The 16,083-nt window shown below is 47.7% G+C and overlaps 1 protein-coding gene across 1 annotated transcript in view; it reads right to left on the reverse strand.

Annotated features, from left to right (window-relative positions):
* The window catches only part of grin3ba (glutamate receptor, ionotropic, N-methyl-D-aspartate 3Ba), an 80,666-nt gene that overhangs the window by 21,973 nt on the left and 42,610 nt on the right, over positions 1-16,083 (reverse strand). Inside the window, exons 3-7 of the mRNA XM_061696226.1 lie at positions 11,830-12,497; positions 6,868-7,364; positions 5,726-5,997; positions 4,244-4,480; positions 74-220 (exon numbers count right to left, since the gene is read on the reverse strand). Of these exons, the coding sequence (XP_061552210.1) occupies positions 74-220; positions 4,244-4,480; positions 5,726-5,997; positions 6,868-7,364; positions 11,830-12,497 (1,821 nt within the window). The remainder of the gene's footprint in view (positions 1-73; positions 221-4,243; positions 4,481-5,725; positions 5,998-6,867; positions 7,365-11,829; positions 12,498-16,083) is intronic.

Below are 16,083 nucleotides of genomic sequence, written 5' to 3' on the forward strand. Positions count from 1 at the left end.
CCAGTTATTGGACAGTCTAATACACTTCCTCACAGGTTTGAGTTATGGGTCAGTCTAACACAGCGAGTCTAACCTTTTCGTCGTGGATTCCCGACACCTGCTCGAAGGTTTTTTCGCCAACCATGACGGCGGCCAGGTTTGCCGTGTAGCTGGACAGCACCAGGAGGCAGAAGATGGCCCACAGGTTCATCAGGAAGCGGCCCGTCCAACATTTGGGAGTCTGAAGAGCGGCGGTGACAACAAAAGGCGTTACGAGACTGGTGGAATTTAGTTTGACTGTGGATTACTTCGAGTCATCTTATTTCTGTTGTGCGACGGTGGTTATCTTGAATTACTGGTCGAGAGAAGCCATCGTGTGAATGACATGTTACTAACATTCCGGGAGGCAAATCTTGCAGAAAGTCTTCCAAGAAGAGTAGAAAAAGTGAGGACCATGTTTTTCTCAGTCACATTTTCTTATTTGAAGGACAAATATGTCAAAAAAAAAAAAAAAAAAAAAAAGGGGAGCCTTCCAGTTATTGACACAAGTTGAGTTCCACACTTAAACATCTCTATCCTTTTTACAAATCCCACATTAGCACCCAATTAAGTTAATTGAAAAAAGATGACTTGGCGTATTAAAGGACAGCCCAAAAAAAGGGGGGTTGTTTGGAAGGCACCCCGGAAACATCTCGCCATGAAATTGTCAGCCTGGGGGAGAGAACACCCCCCCCCCCAACACCCTACACCCAATGAAAGCCAATCATTTATTCCACCAATTAAAATCCACCTCACGTAAGAGAAGATGGGACGACTTTCTGTCGTTGTAAAGGCTCGACACTTCACCGTAAAGCCGGGTCGTAATCGCTTATTACAAGGTGAAATGATGGGAAATGTCTCGGAACAGCACAACATTCATCAGCCCCTAACCTCAATGGCGGCCTTACTCTAGTGATGTAACAACAAAGGTCACCTTATCTTCAAAGTACACGAGGGAGTCACGTTTGTTTCCTTTTGTGCTCCAGCACTCTCCCTGTAGAAAATACAATGCAGTGGATTTTTTTAAATTTAATACATTTTTTTAAAAATGTAGATTATTTCAAATAGAGTGCACCCCTCCACACTCGCAGTTTGGCACCTGCATATTCGCCTCTTCACAGATTTAAAAGGGGAGGGGGGAATTATTATTTTTTTCCATTTTTTTTTTTTTTAACTTGTTTTTCTTTTAGTTTTTTGTTTTTTGGGGTGGGAGAAAAGCATGACTTATTCCAAATTAAAATGAGTAAAACATGTAGAGAGAGAGAGAGAGAGAGAGAGAGAGAGAAAGAGAGAGAGACTGTAGTACATAACACCAGACCTCGGTAAATCTCAAACCTCATAACACGATCACTACAGAAGCAGAAATGGGCACTTAGATTTTCATTTTGTTCGCTTGACAGTTAAGAATGTTCAAATGTTGCTGAAACCTTGTCTCAACACTAATACCGTATGTCACTGTAAGTTAGAGCAGCTAATTGGATTTAAGAGCCTTCCTTGGCAGCTTTTTAACAACGTCGCCGGGTCGGCCTCGCTCAGAAAGTGATTGTTTGGCTGCGACGCGGCGCGAGAGACGCTCCGGCGAGGACGTTTTCACGGGTGGCGAGATTGCTAATGGGGGCAAGTCTGTTCATCAGCGAGGATCAAAGGCACGACCTTTCAATTAGGCCAAGGTCTCCCTAATAACTCGGGCCTCTGCTCTCGTTCATCCCTGAGTTATTTGCGAGACTTTCTCTTGGGACACGGGAGGGGATTGTGTGTTTATTATGATGGCTTGCCAACTCACGGCGGGGCGTTCAAGAGAATGACATTGAAGTCGCATATTGGGATTTGTGAACGTGGATAAATTTGAGCGAGCGTATGCTTTTCAAACGCTGAAAATGACCTTGCGTCACTTGAGGTTCAGCAATATGGCTGCCAAGACGAGCTTGACAAGCTTTGAACAAGAATGATCTATTTATCCGTCTGTTTTTCAGAGTGTCGGGGGAGGAAGGCTCTGGAGGACACGGGGGTGTTCCCATCCCGGTGTTGAACATGCCCAGACGTGCGTAACCGGGGAGGCGTCCCGTCTCCTGCCTGGAACTTCTCCAGCGCCATCCGGAAGTTTAGATTCTAATTGCAGAGATTTGAACTAAAACTGGACTAGTTTAACCATTCGTTTTCCTCCGCTTACACTGGTCAGCGTCATGGCGGAAGAAGTCTCGGGAGGTGTTCCGGGGCCAACTGGGAGACATGGTTCCTCTTGAGCACAGGTGTCAAACTGGTGGCCCGGGGGCCAGATCCGGCCCGCCATCTCACATTATGTGGCCCGCGAAAGCAAATACAAATTGCTAATAGTGTTCAAAAGTAGTGATGTTGAGATATTGCAAGCATTTTTGTTTCCAATCCCGCTTTGAAAAGAAATGTAGTAGTTAAAAATATGTTTCTAGAGGCTTCTGATTTCACAACTAGTTGTTCATCAATTTGTTGTGTATATCTAATTGTGAGGTGATAATTCCTTCATACGGGTTCACAGTCATAACGGCCCTCCGAGGGAAGTCATAACTACGATGTGGCCCGTGACAAAAATGACTTTGACAGCCCTGCTCTGCGAGTGTCATAGCTCTACGCCGATGTCTCCTACCGGTTTGACATGCTAACCAGGGTGGGTACTTACAGTAGTTGTCTTTGGCTAATTTCCCCAGCTCCATTGGTAAAATAACGTTAAGATTGACAAGATTTAAGATAGAATAATGCATTTATCCAATCATTTTCCTCCACTTTATACCGGTCAGAGTCACGGGGGAAGAAGTCTCGGGAGGCTACCGGAGCTGTTTCCAGGCCATTTGAGAGACACAGTCCCACAGTTTGGGATATGCCCAGACCTGTCTCTGGCCAACTTCTACAGCTTCATTGGGAGTATAAGATTAAGATTGAAAAGATAAAATAAGATATTTATCCATTCATTTTCCTTCACTGTAATCCTGGTCAAAGTTTTGGGGGAAGAAATCTCGGGAGGTTATTGAGATGTTCCCAGGGCAAGTGAGAGAGATTCCTTCCAGAGGGTCGTAGGTCTAGGCTGACGTCTCCTACAAGGACCTGCCTTGAAACCCCACCAGGGAGGCATCTGCAGATAACAGATGCCCGAAGCACCTGCCGTGGCTTTTCTCTGAGCGAGCTCCTCGCACCCACCTCCAAAGGTGGCTGTTAGACATTACACTTCAAACTGTTACTGACACTCAGTGAAGGAAACTAATTCCTGTCATTTGTATTTGACAGAATTTTGCTTGTGACTACCGGTGAGGGAGGGAATGTATTTCAACCAGTAAATCACGCACGACAGTCCAATATAGCGAAATCGGACATTGCGGCGATCTTCATTGACCAAGTCTACCATAAGATCTCCTTCCAGGTTGACATGGCTGGAGAATTTTCCCAGACAGAGGACAGGGTCACCTCGACAAGCTTCTCGCCAAGTGAATTGACGATCACTACCATTTGCATTTGATAGTCAGCGCTGGGCCAATCGACGTTTGAGGGCCTGAAGTGCATAAAGTTTTACATTACCCACGTTGCTCAGAAGCGCATACTTTTAGGAACTGTGCCGTTTTATTCACTTCGGCCTCAAATCTGTCAGGGAACCTGAGGGCCTGCTCGTAAATAATAACGGCGAGGCATTTTGCAAAGAGAGAGCGGAAAGAAAGTATTGGTCGCTCCCGTTAACACGACCATGACCACCCTCATCGTCACCCTGAGCCAGTTCAGTTTCTCATCTCCGCTTACTCGATTAACCTCTAAACACGATGCGGACAGCCTTCCGTCACCGCTCTCATGGCTCCCTTTGTTTCTTTCGGGACTCTCACCAGTCTCAAACTTTGTGCGACTCTCTCGGTGAGTTGTCCTTCATTGCGCTCCCCCCTCAAGCCCCCTCCTCCCAACTTTTATCCTCCCCAATCATGCCTGTCATAACTCTTCCAATCTCTGTCGAGACACTTACCCTTGCATTATCCTCCCCGTGGCTCCCTACTTCATCACTGCCTAACATCTAACCTCGCCCTCAATCAATCTTCTTTGCTCCCTGTTTATTTGTTTTTTTTGTATTTGTTTTTTTTTCATTGTGCTGCAAAACCCTCCTAAATCCTCTTCTGAATTACCTTAACTGCTTTTGTCCTATTGCTTTTCCTCCCTTCCTTATCCCGCCTGATCTAAAGAAAATTCCCATCGATCAAAGGGATGATTGCAATGTTACCTTGGTGGCGACGGTGCGGCCGAACAGGATGGCGTAGCAGAGGTTGAGTGCGGAGGAATAGGAGAAGACGCGCACCCTGTTGCGCCCGTGGGGGGTCATGCCGAAGGGGCTGTTCCACTCGTACAGGGTGAGGAAGAGTGCGGTGAGGTGCAGCGTGACGAAGATGCCCACCCACATGGACCAGTGCAGGGGCCACATGAAGGCGCCGATGGGGGCGGCGGTGTCCCGACTGCGAACCTGGGAGAACCCGAAATATGTCAAAATCTTTGTTGGGGAGGAAGATGAGTTTGGGACGATATTACATTTTTGGGGTGTAGCTGCGCTTTAAACTATTAATATAAGCAATAACAAACATTTGGGGTGATCGTCAATTGCTTGCGTTTTTTTCTGTATGCGTGGCAGAGCTTGGTCCCTATCCCCAGCGAAAAGCGCCAGTTGATTGTAGTTTTAGTTTAAGTATAAAAACCCAGAGTGCATTCAGACTATTGTTATGCATTTGTGGTCATTTTGACAAAAAGTCAAACTTGTTACCATGATGTTTTCCCACATTCTTTGGCAGTGATTCCAGTTTGTCAGAGCCTTTGCAAGTCCAGTGCTGCAAAATACTCCAGTTATACGCCGAAATTCGTGTTGCATTTTCCTCCAAAATCCTCGAGAGAACCGTTTCAGTATCAGCGTCCTATTTTTACCACCAGCCTGAGATATCTCGTCGGTAAACACAGCCAGCCGTAATTGGCTTGTAAAAACCATACACATAGTTTTCCTTTTTGCACAATTCATCTACTTTGGAAGGGCAAGGGAGTTTTTCCCTTTTCATACAGACAGATGAGTCTTTATTCTGAAATGGGACCCTACTGTCAGATCGTATTATACATTTCTGCGTGTCAGCCGCACGGGGAGATGTTAACAAATCAAACGAATAACGGCGGCGTGCCTCAGGGCTCTGCTCAGACGTCTCCTCCCGCCCGCCTCTCCGAGCCGTTACGGCGTCTTAAACTGCTGCTCGTTTTTTGGAATTTCCATAATTAATAGGCCTGGCGTAAAGCGTAACTAATTATTCACTCGCTAATGAACTCCTGTTGCTGAATGAGCGGGGCCAACGGGTGAAATCAAGCAGCAGGGGGTGGCGGACCGCATTCGCAGAAATGACTGGATGCTGAATCCAGAGGTGGCAAAAGTACACACATTCTGTGAATAACAATCTATTTTTACTTTCGATTACATGTGCCCTGTGACTGAAAAACTATTTTGACAAAAGTAAGTAGCAGGAAGTACTGATATCTGTTTTCAAATGTAAGGAGTAAATGTAAAAAGGCGCAGGGAAATGAATAATCAAGTAAAGCTGAAAAATAGTCTTTGTACCCCCCACTGGCTGGCTGGTGATGGTAGCGCATTGTCAGGACATGCCCTGTATGCCCTCGCCATCGTTAGGACACCAAAAATACCCCAAATTGAACGAATGATGACCGCGGGCCACCGTACCAGGATGCCCAGGCTGGTGGAGTAGAAGGGCGAAGTGAAGTCGATGACTCTGCTCCTGGCCGAGTTGATGGAAAAGGAGGTGACCGCCATGTCCGCCAGGCCGTTCCTCAGGTCGCCCACCAGGCCGGTCCAACGGCCGCTGCCGCTCATCGCCCCGTATTTCCCGTCCCCGACGATGTAGAGGTCAAAAGTAAAGCCCATGTCCTCCGCCAGCTTCTCCAGCAGGTCGATGCAGTAGCCGTAGCAGCACTTGCGCAGGTCGTCTGCAAGGCCTGCAACGGGAAGACGGTGACGTGAACTGATTTCCGATGAAGCTCGGAACAGCGAGATTAATGCCGAATCTCGTGTAATACCCTTTTCACACTCAGCTGGTGCTGGTTAAGTGTTGCGAGTCAAAATAAGTTTTGATTTGTTGCTACACTTGGTGCCAGACTGCGCCACCTCATTGCTGGTCTCGAGGGAAGGCTCCGATTATGTCGTCTATGTTGGGGGTCAAGGGTTGGGATTTCAGGGTTGGGGAAAAGGCTAAGATTTTGGGGTTAAATTGAGGGTTAAGGGTTCGTGTTAATGTTAATCCTAAGCGGATGGTCGGCAGGGGTTATGTTTGAGGGTTAGGAATAGGGTTGACTATTAGGGTAAGATTTAGTGTTAAGGAGTAGTTTCAGGGATTGGGAATTAGTGGTTTGGGTTAAGGTGTTAAGGTTGGCGATTATGGGTTCACGGTTGGTGTTAGCGTAGGGGTATTGAGGTTTCGGGTGGGGGGTTTGGTGTTAGGTTTAGGAATAGGGGTTAGAGTTTTGGTGTTATGGTTTAGAGTTCGTGTGAAGGATTAGAAATAGGTTTCGAGTTCGGGTTTAGGTTAGGATTTGTGACCCTGGTCCAGATCCTCAGTTCAGGAAATCTACCTGAACATCTACAGGTAGTGAAAATGGAAGCACGTATGGAATTCATTTGGACAGGGCTCACTCGTACTACGTCATCCCAACGGTGTTTGATAGTGTTTAGGTCAGGGGGCTCTTCAAATGTCTTGGTAAGATGGAAATTCAGGGGTCAAATTCTAAGGGGTCTTTGGATGCAAATCTGTCCAGTCTGTCAGTGTGTAATCAATAAGGTCTACGGAACCAAGCTGAAAGCAAACTTACTGTTGCCGTCCCAGCCTGTCACTGATGCATTGGGGTTATGCAGCTGGTTGAAGAGTCCTTGTATCACGTCCGACCTGTTGTTCCTGGGGTCCAGGCATAGCTGTCCGGCCGGACACTGCCCGTCCTCGTCCACCTCGCGAGTAAACACAAACGGGTGCTCCACCAGCGTCACCACCCGCAGACGGTGCCCCTCCACGGAAAGCCCGGGCCTCCAGCGTCCCCCGGCGTGAAAATCCCCTTGACCGTCTCCTCCCCTCACCCCGGCGCCGAGACCTTGACCCTGGCTGCTGCCGAAGCCTCCCACCAACCCGTGGACGCCGCCCTCCAACTCTAACCTGCCTCGGGACCACTGGCCCACGGTGACCCAGGCCGGCTGGCCCAGGGCGCCCCTCTTGAGGCTCCAAACGTGGAAGAGCTGTGACGAAAGTACTCTGGAGAGGCCGCCGTCCACCTGGATCAAGCCTGTGGCCCCGGTAAAGGAGGTGTTGGGGAAAAACCTAGACCATAGACCATGAAAAAACAACAATATTTGTTTCAAATTTTACCCCTCCCATATACATATTAGAAATAAATGCGTGCCTAAAATGTATATAAAATACTGTAAACATTGTAGTGTCTGTGTATAGCAGAAGTGCCTTTAAGAGGCGGCGCCTAGTGGGCTGGCATGCGACATCGGCAAGTTTGCTTGTGAGTGTCTGGGCTGTGAGCGGTGGCCAAAAGCAGCTCCTGCGTGAGTTTACTAATGGCACCTATGGGTTTTAATGTTCAACAAAGTGCAAAACGCGACTGTGGCTCTCATTTCCCACATGAGAGGGCATTACAGGCGGAAAGTATAATGGAAAAAAAATGATCGCTTGAAAATGTTTCCATATAGTGAGGGCACGGACGATGAACCATGACATAGCGGGTGAAGACTACTTTATTTATCCCCATGGGGAAATTCGGTTGCCCTTTTAACAGCTTGCATTGCTCACGGATACATAAAAGACATTGCACACACCATTAAAAACGAGACAGATTAAAAATAAACACAAGTTAAAACCTAGTAACATAGTTACAAAAAAGGACAGGGTTCGGCTGAGGTTGAGCCTATCTCAGCTGACTTTGGCCAAGGGTCGGGGCACAGCCTGGACTGGTTGCCCCTTAATCTCGCGCAAGGGGGTTTGAATTAGTGTGACCGCCGCCACACTTGTCGCACTTTCGTTCATTAACATGAATGTTTATGTTTTTGGAATAGAACAGAAGATGGAGAGAACAGAACACGCAAACTCCACACGGGAAGGCCGGAGCTGCTATTCAGCCTCCCGCCAGGAAAATAAACAGCCCAATTTAAACCAAATGAAGGAATGGAAAACTGGGGAAGAGGCAATCAAAAGGTTAAAAAGGATATTGCAGAGGGCCACGCGAGTCATCTCGGTTGGGGGAATTGCATCTCCCGGAAAGTCCGAATTAAAAGTTAATGTGGAGCAGCGCGGGGTCTTCTTCGAATTGGACACGTCCGGCCCGACGAGACATTGTTATGCGCCTCACTCGCCCGGTGGCTTCCACACGGGGCTCTTTACCGGGAAATACATTAGGAGGAGCGATCCCGGTCGCCGCAAGGATCTGCGCTGGCGTCTTGAACCGCGCGGGCAACGTTAGCTCGTGTCTTAGCATTCCATGCTCGATGCCGACGCGTACGAGTAATGTTTGATCAGATCTAGATTAGTGTCGGGCCACCGGAAACCACACAGCGGATTGTTGAAATGTTAAAGAATCACCGCTTCGGATGTCCGCAAAACGATGACCTCGTCTTTCCTTGTTTTAGACTCTCCCGTCGTGGGCTCAACACGGGAATCGACGTGCAGAGAATGTATTCCCCTCCCCATTGATCATGAGATATGCCCGGTGAAATAAAAAGATTAGCTCGATCATAACGGGGTCATTAACCTCAGCGCCGAGCCTTCTTCCCTTTGCGAATTCTTCTGGTTTCCTTGACTTCAAAGGTGCGATCATCAATTTATATCATCTGTCTTCTGCAAAAACCTTATTCCAAATGCACCTGGTGTCATCCCCGTTGCCTGCCGCTTACGTTTCCTCATCAGCCGCCTTGACAATAAAAGCGCGAGCGCTTCCCCGGCCGAGGATGCCGAAATCACTCACGGTAATGGCGCGGCTGAATCATCATATACCAAAAGACCGATGATTCATCGAGGCGGGCCACGCTCTGGTCCCGTATTGCGTGATAGAAATTAAAGCTCACATCTTTTCAAAGTCCCCTTTCTCCACTTTTGTGAGATTCATGAGTGGAAATCCTTTTCTTTTTTCTCACTATGCTTCTGTGCCGGGCCAGGGACAACACTCTTGTCCTGTAGCTAACCAAGAAATGAAAGCGCACGTCTTTCATCCGAGTCCATTCTCTCCACTTTTCGAGATTCTCGTGTCAGGATAAGCGTCGGATCCTCCACCGCGATGTTTTGGTGCCGGGCCACCGCAGGCCACCTTTAATGGATGAGTGCGAGCGTCAGGGCATGTTGATAATTTACCCAGGCGGCGTCAGAGAAAGATGGCTTCCCGTCAAGAACACCTGGCCCGCCCGTCGCCACGCTCAAGAGTGAATGTCAACAAAGCGGCCCTGGTAAGTAATGACTCTAGCAGAGAGTCTCAGGCATTCGTCTCGCCGTCTTATCGCTCCATCTTCCTCCGCGGGGAAAGTCGAATCCCTTCGGGGACGATGCCCGGCCGAGTTTGTTTTCGGGGCTTTCAATCTCTCGCGGGGATGGAATCGGTGTCCGGCGACATGGCAGCGATTTCAGATTTCTCGCCATCAACCATTCTTTCTTTCTTTTTTTGCCCCTCTGGGCTGCTTCGACTTCATTGCGACTTAATTTGTGTTTTTCTTCTTCCCCTTCCGGCTTCCCGTGTCCCCGTGTGTGTATTTTTTCATTACCGCTCTCTCGGGAATAAGCAACGGCGTATTTTTATGATCATCACAGGTAGCTGGAATAGAACAGGAGCCAAACTTTCTCCACTTTTTTTCAAGGCCAGACGTTTATTCTCGGCGTGGTGCCTTGCCCCCCTTTCTTTTCTAGCTTTATATTTATCTTCCCCCCTGCCTACCGTTCCATCCGGATGGAACGGTACGCCAAAGTTCACATTGGTTCAAAGGTCACAGTTTGTTCACATTCGGGACAGTGAGGAAACAAAATGACAAACAACAAACTGTTTGCCCTTTGCGTAAACGAGAATGACAGAATCTCGAATCTTCTTTTTTTGGGAAATGACAGACAAGTGCAACACGTAGTAGCTTGGAACACGAATACACAACATCCCAACGATTTCCTTTTTATAAAACTGCAACATAAATAGTTTGTGTTCTTTTTAGGAAATGAACGACACGGACAAGTTCCGCAGTAACAATTCGAGTCGTAATGTCTCAGTCTTTTCTTTTTAGGAAAGTTCAACATCAGCAGTTTGTCTTCTTTTTAGGACATTAACAACGCAGACAAAAGCGCAACAGTGACAGTTTGAACTGTAATGTCTTCACAGCTTAAATGTTTTCAGGGAGTTTGCCTTCTTTTTAGGAAATGCAGAAAAAGTGCAATACGCAGTGGGGTTGAACAGTAATATATAACATCTGAATTATTTCCAGTTTCGGGAAGCGCAACACGAAAGGTTTCTCGTCTTATTAGGAAACAAAGGATGCAGTCTGTTGTGCGAACAGTTAGTGAGGTTCCACAGAAAAACGATACGACGAGTCGGTGGTTTGCGGGTCCACTTCGAAATGTCATTTCCCGTCGTTTCGTAGACTTCACGGCGGACGACTTATAACGACTTCATCCCCTTCTGGCGACGGAGTCGTCTGCTCATATTGCTTTGTGACCGTAAACACCCTCTTGACTCGTTCTTGCCCGTAGCCTCCGCCTCGAAATTGTTCTGGCGCGACCCGCGCTCGCTTTAACTGCAGAGACGCTGCGGTTAGCGATGATGGCGGCTCAGCTGGCGTTCGCATCACTCCTGATGCAAATCCTCCTCCCTCACCACCCGGTAAAAAAATAAAAAATAAAAAATGGATAGGATCCATTGTGCCTTCTTAAAAATAGCCTCCCTATCATCTGTCAGAATGGAGAGAGTCCACGCGATGTCACGTCGATGTTTCCGCGCGTCACACGCAGCACCGAGAGCTGTGTAAACACGACAGGATGGCAGCTTTGTTCGGGTTTAAGTGCAAAATGTTAATGGCTTAATATGTAGCTCAAAACCGCGTGCGTGCGTGTGTGTTTGTGTGAAAAGACGGCAGCCTGACAGAAACCCTCGGAAGCCGTCAGAGGCTCGCTTTGAAAATCTGCAGGAAGCGAAGACGAAGCGGCCGAAGCGCCGACGACGACCAAAACCTGTCACTCAGAAAGCGAAGAGCTAGCTACACATTTACGCTAGACGCTACTTACCGAGCAAACCGGCTTAAGAACATTATTTTTGGGGAAGAGTTTTTGACATATGGGATAGGATATTAAACATTTTAATTTCATACGGCTGTTGCCAAAAGAAATACAATTTCCTTCAAAATTCTATGAATTGGGTCTAGGCTAGCCCCTTAACCCTGTTACAGTTTCATGACATTTCACAAATCAATGATGATTTTTAGGAAACATATTTTTATATTCATAAAATTGTTTAGCAAGCCAGTTCAACTGGAACACAATTTTGTTGACGATTGACATATTGATCACAGAAAAAAAAAATATTCCGTTCATTTACATTCACTGTTAGTGGAAAAAATAAATGAAAGAAAACTCACATTTCACATAATGTATTGTAAGACATCATCAAACACTTGTATTGAAAATGTTCATACTGATTCATGATAAGAAGAATATATTTTGATGATATGAAAATGGAAAAAAATGCTTTCAGTTTGGATGAGAAATTGTGGATTAATGATGTCATACTTATTCCCCTGTATTTGTATGTGTGCGTGCGTACCTGGACAGGTATTGTCCCGAAGAAGGCGGTTCCCGTCGCGTCGCTTTGTCGTAACAGTTCACCACGTTCTGGATCAACGCCAAGTCGGGTCTGGCCACGGCAGCCGCGGTGACGGCTCGGCCAATCAGCTGCATCGCATCGCGGATGTAGAAGCTGACGGGCTTGCGTCCGACCTCCCCGTACGCCAGCAGGCCGAGAGGACCCCCCAAGGTGTGCAGGGAGTCCGGCGACAGGGGGCACCCCATGATCCACCGCAGGGCCGGCAGCGACGGGGCGAGCCGCCGGGCGGCCCGCAACACAGAGGAGAGACACTCCGGATCCGAGCCCAGCACCAGGACGCTGGAGACGGGCGAAGCGGCCCGCAGTAAGCGCGTGGACAGGATCCTCAGGACCTCTTCCTCCCTCTGGTCCTCCCGCTTCTCCTCGCTGGCCTCGCCGCGCCCGCCGCCGCCCGAGACGTGGGTCAGATTGACCACGTCCCGCAGGTGCCATGCGGCCCCGCCGCGGGTCTGCAGGTGGGACAGCAGCCCGTCGCTGCCTTCCTCCCAGCCGGGGCAGAGCACGGCCGCGCCGCCACGGCCCCCGTCGCCCCCCCGCAGGACGGCCAGCAGCAGGCCGCCCAGGGAGGACGGAGGCACGCGGGCCGACATCTGCAGGTGGAATGCGTTCTGTTGGGGAACAACAACAAAGAGAATTTCAAACATGTTAACAAGTCTTCTTCTCTTCACAGCAGCAATTTAGAGTGTCTAACTCCGCCTCCGATTTACAAGCGGTAAAAACGGTTTCTTTTCGTTTCTTTTGTCTCTTTTGCAACCAAGCATTCGATCCAACTATCCGTTTTCTGTAGCGCTTCTCCTAATTAGAGTCGCGCGTTGAGCTGAAGGCTCTTCAGCGGAAAACCGGAGACGACGTGCAAACTCCTCACTGGAGCTGAGATTCCAACCCTGAACCTGAGAACCGCGAGGCAGGTGAGCAGCCGCAGGAACAGGGCGTTCCGACACGAGCCACGCGCCGCCTCGGCGAGACTTTATGATCACCCGCTAACGTGTAGCAAGCGGCCTGCTCTGGTAAATTGCCATTGCGGACTTCAGAGCATGACAATAAGCACGTTCCAAAGACGAAACCTTTGAGGGCCCAAAGAGATTCGCAGATAAGCAAGAAGACACACTGCGAGCTGAAGGACATCAAATCACATTAACCGCGCTGTTTATGAGCGCTGGTGGAACAAAAAGAAATAAATAAGCAAATAAATCGACGCTTGCCGCAGTTGTTCGTCACAAGGCCCGGCGCAAAAACAATCAAATCAAATGACTCAAATGATAAGTCAATGAGTCACACAGTGGAAGAAAAAAAAATCAGGATGAGGGGAAAATACTCCCACTCAGCCCGGTCATCGGTATGTGTGTAAGATGATGCACCTTTTCACCGTGTTTTCAATCACGGAATCTCGGTGTTGATTTACCATCGTAAAAATTGAACATTTTTCAAATTTATGATGAAGGCAAAATGCTCAAATTGGCCCAATTGTGGGTGCGTGTGCTTAATCCACTTACTAATGGTTTTTGTTCCATTTTACGTCACAACTTGGTGTTAACCACACACATGAGAATCATCAGTATTGAACATGTTTAACGCTTATGATTGTTGGCCTCGACTCTTTTCCAAACAGATAGGTCGGGGGCGGGGGGGTGTACACCTTTAACACATCCCACACCACAGCATAATCACTTTGGATAATCTTTTAGAGACTTCTGATGATCAGGTCTTTGCTGACTTTGATTGCAAAAGAGGCAAAATGCTCAAATTCAGGCCGATCGCCGTGCGCGCACCCGGCTTAATCCGCCGCATCTCAGTCGGCTTGGCAGGGCGACAGTCGCGTGCGCAGTTCTCCACCCCAGCGACAACACTGGCCCGTTTCATACCCTTCCAAACTGGATAACACTGTTGTCCTTGAATGCAGCACACAGATGGAAGCCCCCCCCCCATCCAACAACCCCTTCCTTTGGGGAGGATGACAATATTTCATCCTGTCAGCGCTCCGGGCAAGGTTGATCTTTCATATATGGAAAGTCCAAAGTTCATCTTTACAAACCTTTGGATGACGGGATTAAGCATTCACCGAACGCACATCAACAAACGTCGGCAGACGCATTCATCTGTGAGCGTCCGCGTAAAAAGCCGTGATCGAACGCCCATTGTGTAGATTTGCGCCGCTTGCGTAAACACACGCACACTACTCATATACTCCTATGTCACCTGTGAGTCTTTAAAGATGAAATATCCGCACAAAAAGTGCAGATTGGACACATTCATTCAAATGGAAATGCCCCACACGGGAGTAAACAAAAGCAGCCCACCGCCGAGTCTCTTCAGAGAGAAAAAGTGACTGAAGTGTGCCGAGACACGCTTGATTTAAGGCAGGCGGAGGCATTAGGTACTCCCCGGGTACGCGTGGAAAATAAGGCGGGACGAGATGGACGTCTTTGAACTGGGAACGCCGCCACCGCTTCCAATATTTCCAGTAGTCAAGAACAGAGGCTGAAATCCTCAAGTAAACGTATACGTGCCACATCGCAGGAAACATTTACGAACGACGCGTTGATTTATGCCGATGAATGAAATGCTCGAAGCCCGAAGCTGCCTGGTGCAAACTTCTACCTTTTACCTACATACTGTATAGTATATCAGCCGTTAAAATGAATGGCGCAGGCAGATGCGAGATGAGACGAGCGTTCCGGACCATAACATGAAACACTTGAAGACATTTTTTTTTATAGACATTACAGGAACGTGCAACGAAGTCGATGCAAAAATCGCATATGAGCCTGTAGTTGCTCCACTGGATTGTCACTTTGCCCCAATTAGGCCCCATTTCAAGTGGACTGTAACAAATGTTTATTTACGACACATTTATGACTTCTAAGAAGCCAAACTGTAACAAACGTTAGCAGATGAGCAAGATAGCACACGTTAAATGTTAAATGTCCCTGACCTCTGAGCATCTGTATGCACGCTACCCCTTCTTCTTTTTTTTTTTCCCCCCATCTGCGAGCGCGAAGAATGCACGATCAGCAAGCGAGGGGGAACGTCAGCATTATTCCGGTGTAAAATAAAGTCCAACGCCCTTTCTCACGCAAATTAGCAGCCTTGGATGCGAGCCGTTATTCTGATGAGCTGGACTTCATGCGAGGTTGCTCCAGCATGAGGGAGGCTGCCGCTTTGCAAATATAAATGCAGTACACACACTCGAGAATTTATGTTTACTGTATGTTGAAAACACGTTTAGGCCTTGCGCAAATGCTGGTCGAGAGCCCCTTGAAGTAACAATTGGACGTCATTATCTAATTTTTAAATTGGATTGACTTTAATTTTGTATTTATTTATATTAATTTATAGCTTTAATATTTTTCGGGATGAATATAATACTTTTAATACAACCCCAATTCCAATGAAGTTGGGACGTTGTGTTAAACATAAATAAAAACAGAATACAATGATTTGCAAATCATGTTCGACCTATATTTAACAGAATACACTACAAAGACAAGATATTGAACAGGTGGGTGCCATGATTGGGTATAAAAGGAGCTTCCCTGAATTGCTCAGTCATTCACAAGCAAAGATGGGGCGAGGTTCACCTCTTTGTGAACACGTGCGTGAGAAAATAGTTCAACAGTTTAAGGACAATGTTCCTCAACGTACAATTGCAAGGAATTTAGGGATTTCATCATCTACGGTCCATAATATCATCAAAAGGTTCAGAGAATCCGGAGAAATCACTGCATGTAAGCGGCAAGGCCGAAAACCAACATTGAATACCCGTGACCTTCGAGCCCTCAGGCGGCACTGCATCAAAAACCGACATCAATGTGTAAAAGATATCACCACGTGGGCTCAGGAACACTTCAGAAAACCAATGTCAGTAAATACAGTTCAGCGCTACATCTGTAAGTGCAACTTGAAACTCTACTATGCAAAGCAAAAGCCATTTATCAGCAACACCCAGAAACGCCACCGACTTCTCTGGGCCCGAGCTCCTCTAAGATGGACGCATGCAAAGTGGAAGAGCGTTCTGTGGTCCGACGAGTCCGTATTTCCAATTGTTTTTCGAAATTGTGGACGTCGTGTCCTCCGGGCCAAAGAGGAAAAGAACCGTCCGGACTGTTATGGACGCAAAGTTCAAAAGCCAGCATCTGTGATGGTATGGGGCTGTGTCAGTGCCAATGGCATGGGTAACTTGCACATCTGTGAAGG

This window comes from Phycodurus eques, chromosome 14 (genome assembly GCF_024500275.1).
Source record: "Phycodurus eques isolate BA_2022a chromosome 14, UOR_Pequ_1.1, whole genome shotgun sequence".
NCBI lineage: Eukaryota > Metazoa > Chordata > Actinopteri > Syngnathiformes > Syngnathidae > Phycodurus > Phycodurus eques.